The sequence below is a fragment of the Leptinotarsa decemlineata genome, unplaced genomic scaffold (genome assembly GCF_025532065.1).
Source record: "Leptinotarsa decemlineata unplaced genomic scaffold, Ldec_3_MD MMD2_tig00026299_RagTag_RagTag, whole genome shotgun sequence".
Lineage (NCBI taxonomy): Eukaryota > Metazoa > Arthropoda > Insecta > Coleoptera > Chrysomelidae > Leptinotarsa > Leptinotarsa decemlineata.
Genome location: NW_027412676.1, coordinates 4,157,233 through 4,176,542, shown reverse-complemented (window position 1 = coordinate 4,176,542; position 19,310 = coordinate 4,157,233). Strand labels below are relative to the sequence as shown.

The following is a 19,310-nucleotide window of genomic DNA, read 5'->3' as shown; positions in this document are numbered from 1 at the left end:
CTCTGACACGGTTTTGTAAAAAATTCACTGTCGAAGAAATAAGTCACACGGTGTTATCAATACCATCAACAAAAATTGGTTATCAAAGGTATAGGCCAATCTTCACCGACAAATAGAAAAAGAAATTAGAAAGATACATACTTATGGCTTCAAGTATTTATTTCGGTTCGTCTCCCACGGATATTCGAAAAACATTTACCATAATTGTGATTTCGAATATTCATTGAATTTTAGACTGACTAAATATAATTTCGCTAGTATGGGTGTTTTTAGTTTACAAGCATTGCGACCTGATGGATATTTTTGGTATTTTAGTTACCAAATAGTTATATCGTTTTGGATATAATTGATTACGTATATTATTCCATTTTGAATAAAAATATTCATTTGAGCATTTTTATAACCATCATTACCTATGTGACTACTTGTCGGCAGATACTGTGACAACCATCCCCGGCCTGGGTTTAAAAGTCACACTTTTTCTTTTCCATTAGAATTGATATATTTTTTCTATGGATGATGTTAGAGAGAAAAAAATATTCTTTTCAAAATGAGTATAAAAACATTATCCATTGATGAAAAAATTTCATTGATAATTTATAAAAAATGTCACTAAAAATGCAAAAGACAAAAAATGTTACTTCCAAACCCGGTCTCCCCTACTAGTGAGAAATTTGGTACAATTGTAGGAAGAAAGTTGGCAAACTTCAACTCGTCACTTATTACTCGATAAATGCTATTTTTTATGCATAAACGTATCCATGAGAAAGTGAGAATCAACTCATAATCGATAATTGTCACTTCCTAATTGTTACTTGCTACTTTTGCTAATCGACAATACATAAATTCACCATTAGACTGGAATTTATTTGATCGATATCCAGATGTCTGTTTATGTCAGTTTCATTGTAGCTAACCACCAAAAGTGACGTGATATGATTTAAGTAGATAAAATGAAAATGGCCCCATTTATTTGTACTTCGAATTCCCAGAGTCACGTAGATTATGGTATTCCTCTGCTTGCTTCAAAAAGCACAGATTACAGAACTTGTACAGGAACATATCATAGATTCATTCCTAGCTACCCACAACATTTTGATTGCGTAAGTATGTTTCATTTAAATCCAAAACACGGGTACCAGTGGCAAATTTAACAGAGAGGCGTTCCCTCTCCTGGAGCCAGGGTAGTGCGCCCTAGGTTAGGTATTCATTCATTTATTTATTTTATTTATTTATATATTCGGGATACAAACAGAAAAATCCACGACAGTATCCACATAATTGAATTAATATTGAATTGAAAGTAACCTACATTACACATGTACATAGTGTCTAAAATGAAAGATGAATTAGAATGGGGAATGTTCCTCAATTTGGGTTATTACAGCAAATGCAAGTTTGAACAAAATAAAGTTGAGTTCAATTCATGAGTTTTTCAAATTCACTTCGAAAAGTATTCAAATTGATGTTTCAAACGTTGGGTTTTAATTTTTAAAGGAATTTGTTTCTAATTCACATATTGGCAACAGTGCCTAGAAATAATTTAAATAATTTATACGTACCTAGATATTCTACTTTAAAAAAAATAAATTATCCTTATAAATCAACAATTAAGGCAAAACATAAATTATAGTTTAATACCACCCCCACAAATCCACATAAACAACAGTTGTTCTGTTATTTATTTATATAGAGGAAGATAGGTTAGGTGCACAAAATGTCACATGTCACAGAATGTCTCGGAACTCGGAACATAAGTAAACAGAACAGCACACCTCTGAAATATGTCATCTTTGTTTGTCTCATTCAGGTAACAGATTCATTGTCCTTTATTAGCTATAACCGATGTTGCCAAATGGTGAAATAGAAACGAATCCCTTTAAATGTTGAATGCATTATTTCATTCCTCTTTTTTAAGTATTTAAATAATTTTTTAAAGATAAAGGTTGAAATGCTAAGTTTAAAATGCGTTGTTTTAGAGCTCTTTTATGAAATAACTACTTGATTTTCGTCAGGAGGAACATTCCACATTAAATACAATAACAAAAAAACTGATTAACAGTTATTAACTAAATATATGAATGAATTGTAACTGATAAAAATAAGATTTCAAAATTTTTTTGTCCGTAAGCAACAACGTATTAAAAATATCGAAGGATTTTGCAAGAATATTTCCCTGTTTAACGCATCGACATAGAGGAGGGTTCTGCGAACAGTTTATTCTCTTAAAGAAGGGTAATATGAATAATTCATGTACTCTTATTGTTCTATTCGATTTTAAATACGTTCTAATCTATATTATATTGTGGACTCCAAATGGTTGATGCAAACAATAACTTACTCAAAGCAAATGCATTATGAAGAGATGTTATTGATTTTATTTGATAGAAGAAGTTACATTTTCTCGTGACATATCCCAGAGCTCTACTACTCTTATTAATTACATAATCTATATATTCATCGAAAATAAGGTTGGAGTCAAAAATAACTCCTAAATCTTTAAATGAATTAACTCGTGAAAGCAATATAGTATTTATGTGATTTGAAAATGTATGGATATTTTTGTTAGGGGTGAATATAATGCAACTACATTTGGAAAAATTGAGATATAAATTGTTTTCTTTATAAGATTCAAATGAATTATTTATTTCACTCTGCATTCTCAAGCAATCTGACAAAGATTTTATTTGAAAATAAATTTTCAAATCATCAGCATACATTAAAAACTTGGCATTCTCAAAACATTGTTTAATGATATTAATATAGATAATAAAAAAAGAGCCCTAGATGGGACCCTTGTGGTACTCCAGAAGGTGTTGGATAAGGTTCAGATGAATAACCGTCTATAAAGAAATATTCAAACACTATTGAGAATTGAAATGATCTTGTATTTTTCATTCTCCTTATATGCAATGAAATATTTTCACAACTCAGCGAGTAAATTAGTGTGGAGGTGGCACATTCAATAACTATTGCGTTTTTGCTAGCACCTTCAATGGACAAGTTTAAGGGTATACAATGGGTCTCACTGCTATAAAATTTGTAATATAATTCTCAGAATAGATGGAAACGCTACAGATTCAACAAACCCATAGAAGTTATCGTTAAAGTAGTATTCATTACAATCACAAGTGATGAAACCAATGGATCAATTCCATCCATTAGGGAGAACAAAATCAGGAGTGATAGGCCGTGGTCAAATGGAACCTGAAGTACCAAACGCTTCGACTGCGAGGGCAAGGATAGTATCATGAAGTCTCAATAACAACTCAACTCAACTCAGTAATAACATTGTCCTCACAGTCAACTTGCTTGAAATTACAAAAAATATTCATTCAGAATACAAATATGAAAATAGTGTTTATATCTCCCAGAAAAACGTAACCTTGGCGGTGCCTATGTAATAATTGAATCGTTACTTCCCTCAGTTCTACTTTTTCTCTGAAAAAGTATCTGTCGGGTATCAAAATTGTATCTTGTATACTTTATAGGGATTGTTTTCACTGTAGATAATTATTGATTAGGAAGGAGTTGTTAAAAAAAAACGAAGGAAATAAGTCTACATCTAATACGATGGACTAGATGGCGGACTGGGATTTTAAGAAGCAATTGATAATTTTATTACTTTTCAGCTAATCATAAAACTCGGTTAGTAAAACTTATCCAATACGAATCGCCAATTCTACAGTCCACGTGGGCTAGTTCGCTGCCGGTTCATTTCTATGTATTGGTTTTTTTGGCCTTTGAGAGTGCCGCCAACTTTAAGAGTGCACAATATCGTTTGCTTCGACTATACCTGCGTTTTAACTGTCTTATAATAATTTCACAATGTTGCGTTATCAACTAATCAGGTAAATCTCATAAGTAAAAATATTATTTTAACAAGCTACATAGGAAACTATTATACTAGGTATTAGTTTAATATCTAATTAATACTACACCTTAAGTTCCAAACAGTACATCACAAAAATTATCCAGTTAAACAAATCCGTCATAACCACACAATTCTCTATAATAATTGAAAATTTCTAATCGTCAAAGCCTTCAATATACATTTTTGATAATAATTCACTTATCCTAGAGTCAATTATTTTCAAGACCACATATAGTGACCAACTCCCGATTTTCAGTAAAATATGATATTTTAAGCGAGTGAAAGCTAAAATAAAGCGAGAACTAGTGGTGAAAGATGTTGCTCTCAAAGATGATATAAAGAGTTCTTATACGAGAGATTTCTCATCAGATATCAATCAGGATATACACACAAATAAGTACCCACGAGCCACTGGTGTAGATTCCGTCAAATACATACAAACAATCCAAGAAAAGGTAAGCCATCCAAATATCTTTTTTGTAAAAAACTTTAATATCCTTATGATGATTTAAGCTGAAAACAAATCCACTTCTTCCAATTGGTCAAAAAATATCTGAAATGAAGGATGCTTATAAACCTTGCAGTCGCACTCCCAAAATCCGAGACGTGGTTGCACCCGCTCTCTATGCTATTTGTGATGTAAGTTATCCACTTGAAATTTTTGGCGGAAATTAATAATTATTGTTCATTCATTTCAAAGATTTCAGGTTTAGGAAGACCGCTACAGCCCATGATACCTCCAGAAAAAGAAGGACATTGGAAATACTTGGATATATATATGACAGAAAATAAACTGAAATATATACCCTACAGCCGGGATCAAATGGAGAAATCTAAAGAAGACATAATAACATTCTACACCGGTACTGGTCAATATAAGGTTAGCGGAGTATCTGCGAGTTTTTTCTGGTTTTCCCATTTCACTTATATCTGTACGCAAATACGTATACATGCTCTATACAGAGTTATTCAAATCAGAGTCTGTGCATCCGAATCTCGTAAATAGTAAAAGATAAAAAACATTTTTTTCAGTTTCGAAAATGTACGGAAGAAACAAAAAACTCCACATTCTATTGTAACAATTTAACGAATTTACTGTCTTAAACAAATTTATTTCTAACAATATTTCATTATCAAAAACTAATTTATATTCAACACTTAGCAACTAACGCTTAATTTATCTTCACTATTTGAATTATTTAACCGCTCGACTCGCTTTCTGAATTCGACTCCCTCTCTGGACGAGAAACGGGCCTTATATATCCGTAACGATCGTTCTAGATTTCTCTAGTGGTTTCGGTACTCAACTAGAACTCAACCGGCGGATTGTCGCCTGGGGTGATGTCATGTGTTTATTCGCTAGCTGAAATATCGGTCAGGGCCGGCTTCAGATTCGTTACATTGCCCTCTTTTAAAGACGTTTCGCCCCGAAATACCTGCAGGACTCCCCATATCTGCACTGTGAAGTTCGATGGAAGTAACATTCCACAGTCTGCATGCTCGGTCGTGAAAGATGGTTACCGCACATCAAAATCTTGATGCCGCTGGATCTGAAGATTGTTTCCATGCTTTTCACAATTCTCCAATCCAGCCTGTCGAGCCCAGAGGCTAATTTCGGTATTGATAAGTCCACGAGATTCTGGGCGAGCATCGTGTCCCTAAGTCTGGTAAGACTCCTCCAGACATCTTCATAGGACGGTTTGCCTCGAGAATGCTTTTTGGTCACCAAGTAGAAAATGTTTCTCTGACCCTTTTTCAACTGTAGCACTCCTCCGACTTCAGGATTCTGTTCTCTTATTTTGTAGCTGACCGAATTTTTTGCTGAATACCACAGCGATGCCCCTGGACATTTAGAGATCCTCTGCCACGCAGTGAGCTAGTGCGTAATTAACTGGAACCTTGAAAAGGTCTCGTGGCTCTTCTTGAGTTACCCCATGTACGACCTTCTGTCCGTTCGAGTATAAGGACATGAATTTCTGGAACGTCATTTCATCTTCTGGTGGTCTGAGGGCGCGAACTTATTCGTGATTTTCAGCACAAGGAGTCAGTCTATTAAAATGTACGACCCTAGGCTTTCCTTGAGGTGGCTTATGGATTCGGTAGACGAGGTCATTTATCATCTTCATGATTCTGTACGGACCTTCCCACGATTTCCGCAACTTCAGTGATAAACCACGGCATCATTTAGGGTTCTACACCCAAACTAGATCACCGGTTTCGAATCCTCCAGCATTCGCTTTGATGTCATAGGCCTTCTTCATCCTATCGCTGGCACTCCGGATGTTTAGACGGACTCGTTTATGGATGTCGTCCATTCTCTGTCGAAGCTTGCTGACAGTCTTTCCCCGCATCCCAAATTTCAGATCGCAAAGAAGCCGCAGCTCTCGGCCCATTATAATACTGGCAGGGGTTTGGCCGGTTGACTCGTGCACTGCCGAACGATAGGCCAACAGGAACAGGTGGAGGTACTGGTCCCAGTCTCTTTGATGGTCAGAGAGTACCTTGGACAAGTGGCTGTTTATGGTCTTATTTATTCGTTCCACCATTCCATCGGGCTGTGGATGTAAGGCTGTGGTTCTGGTCTTTCGAATGTCCAACAGTTTACATATTTCTTGGAAAAAGTTGGACTCGAAATTTCTGCCCTGGTCCGAATGCAGCTCCAATGGGACACCGAATCGACATATCCATTCCTTTACCAGAACGTCAGCGACGGTAAAGTCTTCCTGGTTGGGCAGGGCGTAGGCTCCTGCCCACTTACTGAAGTAATTCATGGCTACCAAGATGTATTTGTTCCCATGGCGCATTGGATTTCGGTCGTATCCGAGGTCCGTTACTGGCAGCACCAGTCCTTGGCGTCGGCGCGACAATTAACCCAGTAAAACCGTTGTCTTACTTTCTGGAGGGTCCTCATTACTCCCAGATGTCCTCCAGTGACTCCATCATGGATTTCTTTGAGCACCTCCCGATGTCTGTTTCTGGGTACCACTGTCTGCCGCCTTTCTTCTCTACTGTCTTCAGACTCCAACACCCGCTTCAGAACCCCGTTTTCCAAGGTAAGGTGAATAACCTGCTACCTCCTGCCACGATGGTCTTTGATTACTTTTCTTCCATCCGATGACTAAACCAAGATCTGGGTCTTTCTCTTGATCTTCCATGATCTTATTGTCTTCCCAGTTGTTGCCTACAGCTGTAGTTCTACTAATAGCTGCTTCCTTCTCTTCTGCTCGTCGGCAATGTGATCAGTCATTAGGGCATGGTCTCCGTGACAGGGCATATGCGTTTTTATGGCTAGTCCCAGCTCGATGTTCTATTTCAAAGTCAAATTCTTGAAGTCTCTCAATCCAGCGCGCTACTTGGCCCTCGGGATTTTTGAACTGCAGAAGCCATTTGAGAGCTGCATGGTCCGTTCTCAACAGAAATCTTCTTCCATACATGTATTTGTAGAAATGCTCTACGCCTTTGACAACGGCTAACAGCTCTCGCCTGGTGACACAATAATTGCGCTCTGGTTTACTGAGCGTTTTGCTGAAGTAGCCAATTACTTTCTCCTGTCCATCCTGGATCTGAGAGAAGACTGCTCCAAGTCCCACGTTGCTGGCGTCCGTATCTAGAATAAATTTTCCGTCACGTAGGGGATAGCTCAAAACAGGAGCGTTGATCAAAGATCTTTTCAATTTCTTGAACGAGTCTTGGCATTCCTCAGACCACTGGAACTGGATCTACCCTTTTGTGAGTCGGGTCAATGGTTTGGCGATGTTAGCAAACCCCAGCACATATCTGCGGTAGTAGGTGCACAAACCAAGGAAGCTCCGAAGCTGATGTATGTCTTTTGGAATAAGCCAATCCTTAACTGCTTTGATCTTTTGTTCGTCTACCTCTACTCCTTCCCCAGAGACAACGTGGCCGAGGTAACGAACATCTTTCTGGAACAGATGGCATTTCTTGGGACTAAGTTTCAATCCAGAACTCCTCAGACGCATGAATACCTCCTCCAGAGTTTTCAAGTGATCGTCGAACGATTTTCGGACCACGATTATATTGTCGAAATACACTAGATACGTCTTCCATGAGAACCCCTTGAGAACCTTCTTCATCAATCTCGTGAAGGTCGCTGGAGCATAAAGCCCAAATGGCATAACCGTGAACTGCCACAATCCTGAGCCGATGGTGAAAGCAGTCTTTTCTCGATCTTCTGGGGCCAATTCAACTTGCCAATATCCACTCTTCAAATCCCCAAAGTTGAGAACATCGTGGAGCCGGCTAGCGTGTCTGGGGTGTCGTCGATTCTTCTTCGTCACGTTATTTAGCTGGCGATAATCCACGCAGAATCTTGTCGAGCCGTCCTTCTTCTTCACTAATACGACTGGGGAAGACCAAGGGCTGTCAGAAGGACCCCTTCTTTTTCCATATCGCTGACTATCTTGTCTGCCTCTTCTTTCTTGGAGGGAGTCTTCTAGCTGATTGCCGGATTGATAGATCATTCCCAGTGTCAATTCTAAGCTGAACCACATTCGTTCTGCCGCCTTTCCCTTCTCCAATATCGATGATTTCCTGGTACTTCTTGAATAACTCCCTCAGTTTTGCTCAGTGAGTTGGTGGTATGTCCTTGGAAGAAATGTCAATCAACTTCTCCAACTCTTTAGGTAAGTTGTTGGCTTGGAGAACAGAACTGCGTACACTCCGTATCACAAAGGAAATGGACGAACAGTGCCCCGGCAATGTTCCTTTCTTTAAGGTCACGGGAAAGTAGTTGACATTCATGACCCTGACCGGTATGTTTCGGGACCTTCTCTTGGTTCAGTCAAGTTATTCCATAGTCTATTCTGGAGCACTGATTTCTTTCCAGAACAATCTAGCTCCCTCTCGTCCAATTCTTGCTTCAATTCGGCAACTTTCAAGTCCACTAGGCGCACTTTCCTTGAACACATTTTGTCTCTTATTGTCTATTTTCCACTAAACTGACGATGTCCACCTATTTTAATCGAGTCCGAAACACTTATTCATTTTCACAACTCAGTTTATGTTTCCGTAGTCCGGTACTGTCCACTTCGCGAAACACAACGAATCACTAGTCGATTTTACCGCAATACAAAGATTGTCCACCATGCGCTCACGGATTTATTCTATAAATCCACTTCTGATCACCAATTGTAACAATTTAACGAATTTACTGTCCTAAACAAATTTATTTCTAACAATATTTCACTATCACAAACTAATTTATATTCAACACCTAGCAACTAACGCTTAATTTATCTTCACTATTTGAATTATTTAACCGCTCGATGCGTTTTCTGAATTCAACTCCCTCTACTCTCTGGAATGAATGAATGAAAATCGTTTATTCAAAATTTTAAAAACAGGCCTTATATATCGCCCCCCCATGCCCCCTCCCGGGTTGAGTGCCCTGAAGTAGAAGCTTCCCCCTCCAGCTAGTTAGCGAGGAAAACCTAATTCCCCACTCCATCCACCCCTGCTCTCCGAGCGGTCCTCAACTTACTGATGGTCACTTCAGCAAGATTGACATCTGACCTCTTTTGGTCGAAAGTCAGCCTTTAGGTGCTATTCTTTCGCGGTCGGATAAGTATATATTGCGTTCTAGATTTCTCTAGTGGTTTCGGTACTCAACTAGTCGCGGTTTGTCGACTGGGGTGATGTCATTTGTTTATTCGCTGGCTGAGATATCGGTCAGGGCCGGCTTCAGATTCATTACACTATTTTTGACTGTATCTATCTTCTTTTTCCTCAGACATATTTGAAATCTGCTCAAACTTCGACACGGAAACTCTCAATCAACTACTCGTATGTCTTCATAGAATTTGTATACAGGGTGCTGCCCGACGTGGCACAGCACATTTTATATACGGACCTGTATTTTTATTGGTGAATTTTTTTATCGACAATTTCCATTCAATATCATGTAATGATTTTCTTGAGAGTTTCAGGTAACTGATGATTAACAAATAAATTATTATTTTTTACGACTCTGATAATCCTATGAATGGAAGAAATACTCGTAGATACACACTTCTACATATCAACTGATTCTTCAAAAAGTAATATCTAGACACTTTTTTGCTTTTTAAAAAAAACACTTTTTGACATTCTACTTCTTTCTCCATCTTTATACAAAAAACGTGGGAAACTTCTGAAGGTAGGTAGAAAGTAATTAAGTTCCAAATAAAATTTGTAAGAAGATGAAAAGATGTGTAGATCATGCACATAAGTTATACTTTTAGCCACAAACTGGAAAAAACGCTACCGAAACATGTACCGCTGGTCTGAAAAAATTGTAGGCTAACATAAAAAAAACAATTTTTTGATAAAAAGTGATTTTATTATTTAATATAGTTGCCTTCGAGTACGATACAATGATTATAGCGATCATACAATTTTTCGATACCGTTTTTATAGTAATATTATTCTTTAGCCTCAAAATAGGCCTCAGTTTCGACCATTACCCATTCATCGGTACTAAATTTCTTTCTAGTGAGTATTCTTTTGCAATCTGAGAGAAGGAAAAAGTCGTTGGGAGAACCAGATTTGAAGAATACGTTGGATGTGGATGTAATTCGAAGCCCCATTCATGCAATTTTGCCATGGTTTTTATTGATTTGTGACACGTTGCATAGTCTTGTTGAAACAGTACTTTCTTTTTCTTCAAATAGGGCAGTTTTTCCGTAATTTCACTCTTCAAACGCTCCAATATCGCTATGGAATAGTCGCTGTTGATGGTTTTTTCCTTCTCAAAATAGTCGCACCCCAAAACACTTATACCATAACCTTGCCAGCCGAGTGTTCCTGCTAAGAATCATCAATTCGTTGTTGCTTTTAGTTGATTGTGAGCACGCGCGGCACCCACTTTGAACAGAGCTTTCGCATATCCAAATATTCTTGCACGATATAATAAATAATAATAATAATAAATGGGCTTTATTCATTGACATACATTGTTTATAAAGAAGAAGTAGATACAAAAATCAATGAAAGGGCGAAGTTCAGCCGAGGCTGTTCTACAACTTGACCTAGGGGATAGCATGCATTATATACCTAGTATACATTGGTGAGTAGTTCACGAATCTTTGTGAAACTAAGAAAAAACATAGGTTATAAATTCCAAAGTAAGTATTAAATAAGGCTCATAGCTTGAGCTTAAATAAGGTAAAATATATAGCAAAACATATACAAAAGTGAGACAAAGTGAAAACCATATGAGCAAGGCATAACATGAATATGTTATCTATCCAGAAGACTTCAGATATGTTTTCAACTTTTTCTTGAAATTATATATGGATTAGTGTCTAAATTCACTGGGCAGAGCGTTATATTGTTTGATAGAGTTGTAAATAAAACTACGAGAAAAGCAGGCTGTAGAGTGTTTTGGAATAATAAAAGTGTAATAGTTTTGTGTCCTCGAATTATTCTGAGATTTGAAAGTTTTATATTTTTCATAAATATTATTTGGCTTTTTGTAAATGAGGAATTTATGTATATTGACGAGTAGGTGGAACTGCCAGGTTTTAGCAGTCAGTAACCTCGAACTTGGGAGATATATGGTCGAATTTTCTCACACCATAAGAAAGACGAATGCAATTTTGTAAGCAATTTACATCAATTTGTATCAAAGCAGGCCCGTAGATTATATCGCAATATGCTAATCTAGACAATATGAGGGTTTCGCAAAGTTTCAACTTCAATTTGGAAGTCATAATATCTCTACTTCGATAGAGTTGCCGTAAGATACTGTACGAGCTACGACAAAGTGAATTTATATGTGAATGTGAAATCCCAGATCAGCATCTAGCCACATACCCCAAGTTCTTGCTTTTTGTAATTATTTGCAATAAGTTGTACAAGTTGGATTTCAATTATTTCTTCAAGTTCCCACCTTTTGTGTTTCGGGCCAAAAAATATCAGCTGAGATCTCTTAGAATTCAATTTCAGGTTATGAGCTATAGATATATCAAGTAACTTTTCTAGATTACTGTTAATTTTTTCAATTGCCACCTGCCAGTTACTTGGAGAAAATCGATAATATAACTAAGTGTCATCTGCATAATGATGAACTGTGCAATGATCAATTATTTCATGGAAGTCAAATATATATAGAGAGAACAAAATGGGGACAAGGATAGAGTCCCGAGGTACTCCATAGTCAACAAGTAAAACACTAGAACCCTTTCCATCCAGACACACTGACTGAGTCAGTATAAAGCTTGGGTGTAAGATTTGACTAGTTCCGCAATTGTCGAAGTCATCAGGCCGTAGGTGCCACTGGTTCCTAAAATTCTTAGTCCAGCCGCTTCCTTGGCTAAAGAGTCGGTAATGCGATTACCTTCACTCCTGTCGTGCCCTTTAACCCACCTCAGGGGACACTCCAGTACTAGCCCTGAGGTTATACGTTGTCTGTTCAAGGCTTATCGGGCTTGTCTGCTGTCAGCGCAGATTGTTATTTTTTTGCCAGAAATTCCTTTCTTGGTTATTTCTTTTGTGACGATTGAGATACCAGCCAGTTCTGTTTGGACCACGCTGGTATTTCTTCCCATTCCCCACTTAATCCTTAGGCTTAGTGATCTGGAGTACACTCCACACCACGAGCCTTCTTTGGTTTTTGAGCCGTCTGTGTAAATCCCTATTGCATTTGTATCATCTGACTCTATGTTCCGCTTAATTTGTATTTTGTAGGGTTTATTTAACACACACCTGGGTTCAATTGCATCACTTGTTGCCTGCAGCAAAGGTTGCGCAGTAAGCGTTTCCCGCCATAGGCCCAGCCTTAATTGACCCATTCCTACTTCGAGGTTTACACCAGCCGTGCGCAATCGTACAGGTCCAGAGGGGTCAGACCCGTAATTAATTCCATTGCCGCGGTTGGTGTTGTTCTCATGACTCCTGTGATATTTAGACAAAAGCCAGTCGCTGTATTTGATATAATTTTTGGATGGCCGTTGCTTGTAGAACTTTCGGTCCCCATGCAATGGCTCCATACGTTAACATAGGTCTTATTATTGCAGTGTAGATCCATGTGACCACACAGGGTGACAGACTCCATGCGCGTCATATTGTCCGCCGACATTGCTCATAAGCCACGTATGCTCTTTTTGCTCTACTCTGTAGATGAGAGGTCCATGTTGGCTTCCTGTCGAGGATAGTACCAAGGTATTTCACCTCTTCGGAGAAGTTTAGTTTGCTTTTGAAGATTTCGGGAGGTTTTAAGCCCATTAAACTTCTTTTCCTGGTGAAAAGAACCATCTCAGTCTTCTTGGGATTGATCAACAGTGAGTTTACAGTGTTTATAATAATTTGAGCCCATCCTGCGCTCTATCGCACAGTGTGTTAACAAATTTGCCGGTCTGCAAAATAACTATGTCATCTGCGTATGCAATTGTGTAGAATCCATTTTTGTTGAGGTGATTAGTCAAGTTATCCAGAACTATGTTCCAGAGAAGGGGTGATAAGACCCCTCCCTGTGGACATCCCCTCATGACCAGTCCTTTCACTGTGATGTGTTCTACATTAATACTTATTGCTCCACTAGAGAGCATCTTGAGTATCCATTCTCCTACTACCAGAGGTACATTCCTGGAGTGTAGTTGCTGGGTAATTATTGGAAAGGATGTTTTATCAAACGCTCCCTCGATATCTATGAATATACCTAGGATGGATTCTTTGTTGTCCAATGATCTCTCGATTCTGCAAACCATACGGTGAAGGGCCAAATCAATAGATCTTCCCGTAGTATATGCATGCTGATTTGGATGAAGTGGGTTGTGAACTAGTACTTCATCTCTTATGTACCGCTCACATAGCCTCTCCATAGTTTTAAGAAAAACAATGTGAGACTAATTGGTCGGAATGCTTTCGGTAGGGTGTAGTCCATCCTACCTGGTTTGGGTATAAATACTACACTGAAGTAGGGCTAGTTATACAGTCAGGTCCTGGTGACTTGAAGGGGAAAAAGTCCGATATAGCCCATCTTATTTTGTTCTCATCAATTACTGCACTAGCAGATTGCCAGTCGTATTGTGAGGGTGTTTTTGGTACATCCGTCCAGTTCGTCGTTCCAGGAAAGGCAGAACCTGGGAAGTGAGTTTCCATAAGAATATCAGCACTCTCCTGGAGGTTGGCAGCTTTGTCGCCATTTTCCCTCGTCAGGATGCCGATACTCTTATGGTAGTCTAGAAGCTAGTGGGAAGTCTTCGACTGCCTCACAATAGACTCTCCAGGCTTCTCTTTGTTTCTGTCTACAAACTTTTTTGAACTCTCTGAGGTTGGCTTGATGTATACCCCAGTCCTCTTCGAGTCTTGTACGCTTTTCCTTGTTAAAGGTCGTTCTTGCTGTCTTCCTGAGGTGTTCCAGTTCATAGCACCACCATGTGTTGGTTGTGCCATCTGTTTGAACCATCCTCATAATACAGGATTCCTTAGAGGCAATGTCTATTTTGTTATGGATAGATTCCGTGTACCTTTCCACTTCTTCATTGTTGTCAGGAGTCAGGACCTCTATTTCCTGCAGAGCTCCTCTTAAGAATCGATTGTGGAGAGCTACATCCGTCCTCTTCGAGTCACGGGATTTTACAGGGGTTCTGAGATTCAGGCTTACCGTATAGGACAGCCAGCGGTGATCTGACATAGAAATATGGTCCGAGACTTAGTCTTGGATTTTGTTTGATATTTTGGCTGTCGTTAGCGTTATATCTATTAATGTTTGACTACGGGCGTTAATATATGTCGGCTCCGTGCCTCTGTTCAAGATTGTTAGATCTTTCCTAATTATATATTCATATAGGAACTTACCTCGGGAGTTGATATCCTTGTTGCCCCAGCTCAAGTGGTGAGAGTTTGAGTCGCAACCCAATATGAGCTCCACTATCTGGTTGAGGCAGTGATCCACTAGTACCTCCGTTTCTGGCCTTTATTATCCAGTGCTTCTGGATCAAAGCTATTGCCTTCTCCAATACATCAAGGTGGCTACATAGTGTTGCCGTTGCCGCCTTTTTGTGTTGGAGGTTGAATTGTATCATTTTTATCTTTTTTCCAACGTCCTTGCCCATAAAACGGTTGTTGGATTTGGAGTTGATTTTAGAGGCCCATCTGCTCCCCCGCCAAGGGAGAGGCGGCCTCGCTGTTTTTGGGTGCCTTCTCCGTCAGGTCATCGACTGTCATCTGTTCAGATGCTTCAACTTCCTTTTCGGGTCCCATGGTGGCCTTGGGGTCAATATCCAATTTAGGTGGCTTGACTTCCAAGGATCTAGGGTCTCCAGAGTTATCCTCTGCTTCTTTACTTGTTACACTAATAGTCAGTGAGGTAAACGCGTAGCTTATCCTCATCGACTTCTTCAGGACAGCCATATAATCGTCTCCGATCCCGAAGGCGAAGAGGTGTCCTTGTGGATTCATCTTCATCTCATGATGGAAAGTGCACCATCTTGCTACCATCAGGTCAGGGTTCTGCACCTTCAGCCGACCCAGCACCCTCTCCTTTTCACCGGATGTCGTCTTGTGGACGTCCTCCGATATTCAGAGTGAGGCTTTGGTAAGCTTTGATAACTTATCCACACAATGCAAGTGATGCATCCTCCCACAGCTTAATATTCATTGTGGCTTTCTTCAGCCACTCTAGCGTCACGTCGTCATCGCAGACCACTCTGATAATTTCACCGGAGTATGTCCACGACTTGAACGTGGGCGGTTTGCTGTTGTTGCTGGAGGAGGAGAAGATGATCTTGTCCAGCTCTTCCAGCAGTTGTTTTTTGATGAGACTCTCTCGTTCTGCGATAACCTTACCGTACGGGTTAGTCTCATCTATGATGGGGCCTTGAGGTGTCTCAAGACGGCCTCCACGAAGGTTTTGGAAGGTTCAGCGACATTACTGTCGCTGCCCAGCTCCTTAAACCTTCTTGGGGTTTCCTCCGTGAAAGTACTCACGTGAAGGCGCTTTCCTGCAGTGGCAGCCGGTTCCTTGCCTTTTATCAAGGCGGAGATCTTGGCGCCCGCCCCAAGAGGTGCCCTTGTTGTTGGAGATGGAGTGGAAGAGGAGGAGGGTGCAGTCATAGTTGCTGCCATTTCTGCCTCTTTCGCTCTCTTTCTCCTCTTGGCCTCGGCGCCGCTAATGCGCTTACGCCTTGGCCTTTGTGTTGCATCGAGAGGTGGTCTGCTATGTTCAGCCTCATTCTGAGCGGTAACTTGGGTGAACACTTGTGTTCATCTCCAGCCCCCGCCCTAAATTGAGCTGAGCATTGCTGTCCTGCCTCGGGATTGGTTGTTTTTTTGTTTTGTCTTGTTTGTTTGTCTGTATTCATGTGTGTCCCACGAGTAGCAAGAGAAGAGTTCGACACCTCTGGCAGAGCCCCGCATTACCAGAGGAAGGCTAATTACAATGAAGTTTCGCACGGTTCCTCAAGGGAATTGTTCGTAACAGCATATCACCCTGCGGTCATTCAGCTATCGGCACGATTCCTTACACCTTAGCCTGGGTAGGCTGGTCCGCGGTGGCATGTTTTGCAGGGCTTTTGGGGGTAAGGCCACACTGGCTTCCCGGACAGGACCTCCAGTACCCTGGCCGTTCCCCTATCCGCCACCTGGGGACGCGCCCGATAGGTAGCCCAACCCACGGGGTTCAAGAGTTTATTTTAAACCTCATTGATTTATTCCTTCCTTCAGAAGTTTCCCACATTTTTTTGTATAGAAATACAGAAATAGAAAGCCAAAAAACTGTTTTCTCAAAAACTAATCTCTCAAAAAAATATACCCCGTTCAATTTGGTGGACACTTTATTATTTGAAAAAAAGCACCAAATACCTGAAAAGGCCCTTCATTTCTAATAGGTTTTTAATTCGACATACAAGATTCAAAATCTTTAAGAAATTTTGAAGAAATAGTATTGTCCTATCTTCATTTTGAGTACCGTGATTACTAGTGATTACTATAAGTTATGACTTCTCACGATATTCAATCATCAATTCTGGTGTTGACTTCGACCTGCAAATGTTGAATTCATCAAAATCAAAAATAAGTATCTGAAATAATTGATACCTATAGCAGTGTCTTTTGAACACTGCAAGGGCGGGAGTTGAAGGTTCAATTTTTTTACAGATTCTGAAGCTTGTACAATTTGGGAAAACCTCACTGGTTAAAGCTTTCTATTATTAATACATTTTAGAAACTTCATGTTTTATTTATTCAAACAGGATTGGATTGCCAAAGGAGTTGTCAAGAATCAGCTGTGGTAGTAGAATAGAATCAGAGCCGTAATAGAAAAAATTATAATTTACCTGATGATTATCAAATGACCTGAACTGAAGAATATCGAAATTTCGAAGTTGGAGTTTTTTTTTGCATATCTTCGGGCTAAAAGTGCTACATGTACTCGATGTACTCGAAAATAGTCAAATAGTCACTACAATTTAACCTACATTATATATCTTAACGTTTTCGAGACCCCATGCATAGACTTGAATTCAAATAGCTCTGTAGGTATATGTATGTTTCAGGAACTAAAAAATCAATTACCTGGACCTCTAACAGGCAATAACTCAGTTTATGATAAAGCTGTCTTCAAAAGTCAATACCCCAACAGATTTCTATCTAGAGGACAAAAATGTTGCCCAAATTTGTAAGTAGATCTATAGATGATTCGGAGACTTTTGTAATCCCATCAAAATATTTTCTCCCCACACATTTTTCCGTTGCAGTGGAATGCAATCGGAATACCAAGGAAAATATTTACCACAAACTTACTCAGATCTTTATCCCTACATCCACGAAAATGGAGTACAATTTGAAGATTCACTGGCCCAGTCAGGTTCCTGGCAAACCCTTTGTCCTCCAGGAATGTATTGCACCGAGAACTGTCACATCGGAAGCGGTTGGCCCGTTAGGTCTGTTGTTGATATAGGAATGGAAAAAAGAGAAATCGTTCATGCACCTTGTCATTTGAAAGTTGAATGAAAAATTGAGAAAAAAATATAAAGATTCAAATTCAATATATCACTGCCCTTTTAAAAAATACAAACATTCATGTATGTATAGAACATCTCCAAATATATAAATAACAGTTGCATTTCTTTGGTTTTATTATGAAATACATATAATTGTTCGAGGTTGAACACATTAAACTAGAACAAAGAAGCACCAGACTCATTTTCTAATTCGGAAAGACCACGGATTCTAGATCTCAGGAACCTCGTAAAATCATCAAAACAGGAAAGATCCATATCGATTTACAGGATGAAATCAACGGCAGCTCATTTTTTAAGCAATGAGATTTTTTTTTCATATATCCAATGATTGAAACCAGAGCCCAAGAACAAACCATTCGTGAATTAACAAGACAACTCTTTTCCTTCCTGCAGTAGGTCTTATCAAATAGTACCTATAAGGTTGAACCACGAATGCATTGTTGAACACAAGCGTCTTCGAGATCGAATCTCAGTAAAAGTGAACATCGGTAACTCCCCTTACGAAAACATCATCTATGGGATGGGAAATTCGATTATTGCTTGTCGAAGACAAACAAAAGTCTCCACGGTTGTTTTGGCAAGCTTCAACATCGACCGTTTTCGTGCTCTAGTTTCATCTAGTTGCCATGCAGTGAAAGCTGCAAAGACAGAGAGCTTTTTTTCTTTGGGCCGACGATGTCGAAGCTTAACTTTGAAACAGACCGTCGCTTCATGGGACCGTTGTTCAACTTGGATAAGCAAAGTTTGAGTTTTCTGTCAATCCCAAAGTTGGTGTCTTCAATGTCAACGGTTACTTATACTCATGCTTGTCCTTTAAGGACAGTTGAGTCCGACAATCTTCAGCGTAGCACCACTGATGAAACCTATGGCAAACCGAAACAGTGCTGTCTGGTGTTTTATCACGAATACATGCATTTATCTTTCCTAATCTGAAGCTTATACGAAGTTTCTGAGAAATTTTGAATGTTATTCGGAAAATTAACCAAAATAAAAACTCTCGGTGAAATGTCATAACTAAGTTAATTTCTTCAGTGTCTTCGAAAATAACAATTTATTGCAACTCTTATTCTCCCAGTAACTTTTTGTGTGCATTGAATTGAGATAAATAAATTCAAGTCAATACCAACTCAGTTTTCATAAATAATTATTGTCCTACAACTTGAGAGCTGCCTTATCTATATTTAAAAATATAGATCTGATATAAAAAAAGTATTTTGGGCTAGTATAATGCCAACAAAGCATTGCTGTTTTGCGAATTGTACGTCGGATAATCGATATCCGGAAGAAAATGTTTTTTTTATACCATTATAAAACCTCATATTAATGTAAGAAATGGATACATGGTTCGAGGAGAGTGGATTTAACAGCGCAAAAAATAAATTAATATTCATATGTATTCTCTAAACATGAAATGAATAGTAAATTTTTCATAGTTAATTACCATTGATTAGAATGAGATATAATCTCAATCATTT

General features: G+C 39.1%; 1 protein-coding gene across 1 annotated transcript; it reads left to right on the top strand.

Annotated features, from left to right (window-relative positions):
• Nucleotides 1–349: 349 nt before the first annotated feature.
• LOC111505775 (uncharacterized) lies at nucleotides 350–17,936 on the top strand. Its single transcript, XM_074180724.1, has 6 exons — nucleotides 350–1,103; nucleotides 4,150–4,329; nucleotides 4,388–4,513; nucleotides 4,575–4,754; nucleotides 17,368–17,489; nucleotides 17,569–17,936. The coding sequence occupies exons 1-6, from the start codon at nucleotides 954–956 to the stop codon at nucleotides 17,822–17,824; spliced, it is 1,014 nt and encodes a 337-aa protein (XP_074036825.1). The 5' UTR covers nucleotides 350–953; the 3' UTR covers nucleotides 17,825–17,936.
• The last annotated feature ends 1,374 nt before the right edge of the window (nucleotides 17,937–19,310 follow it).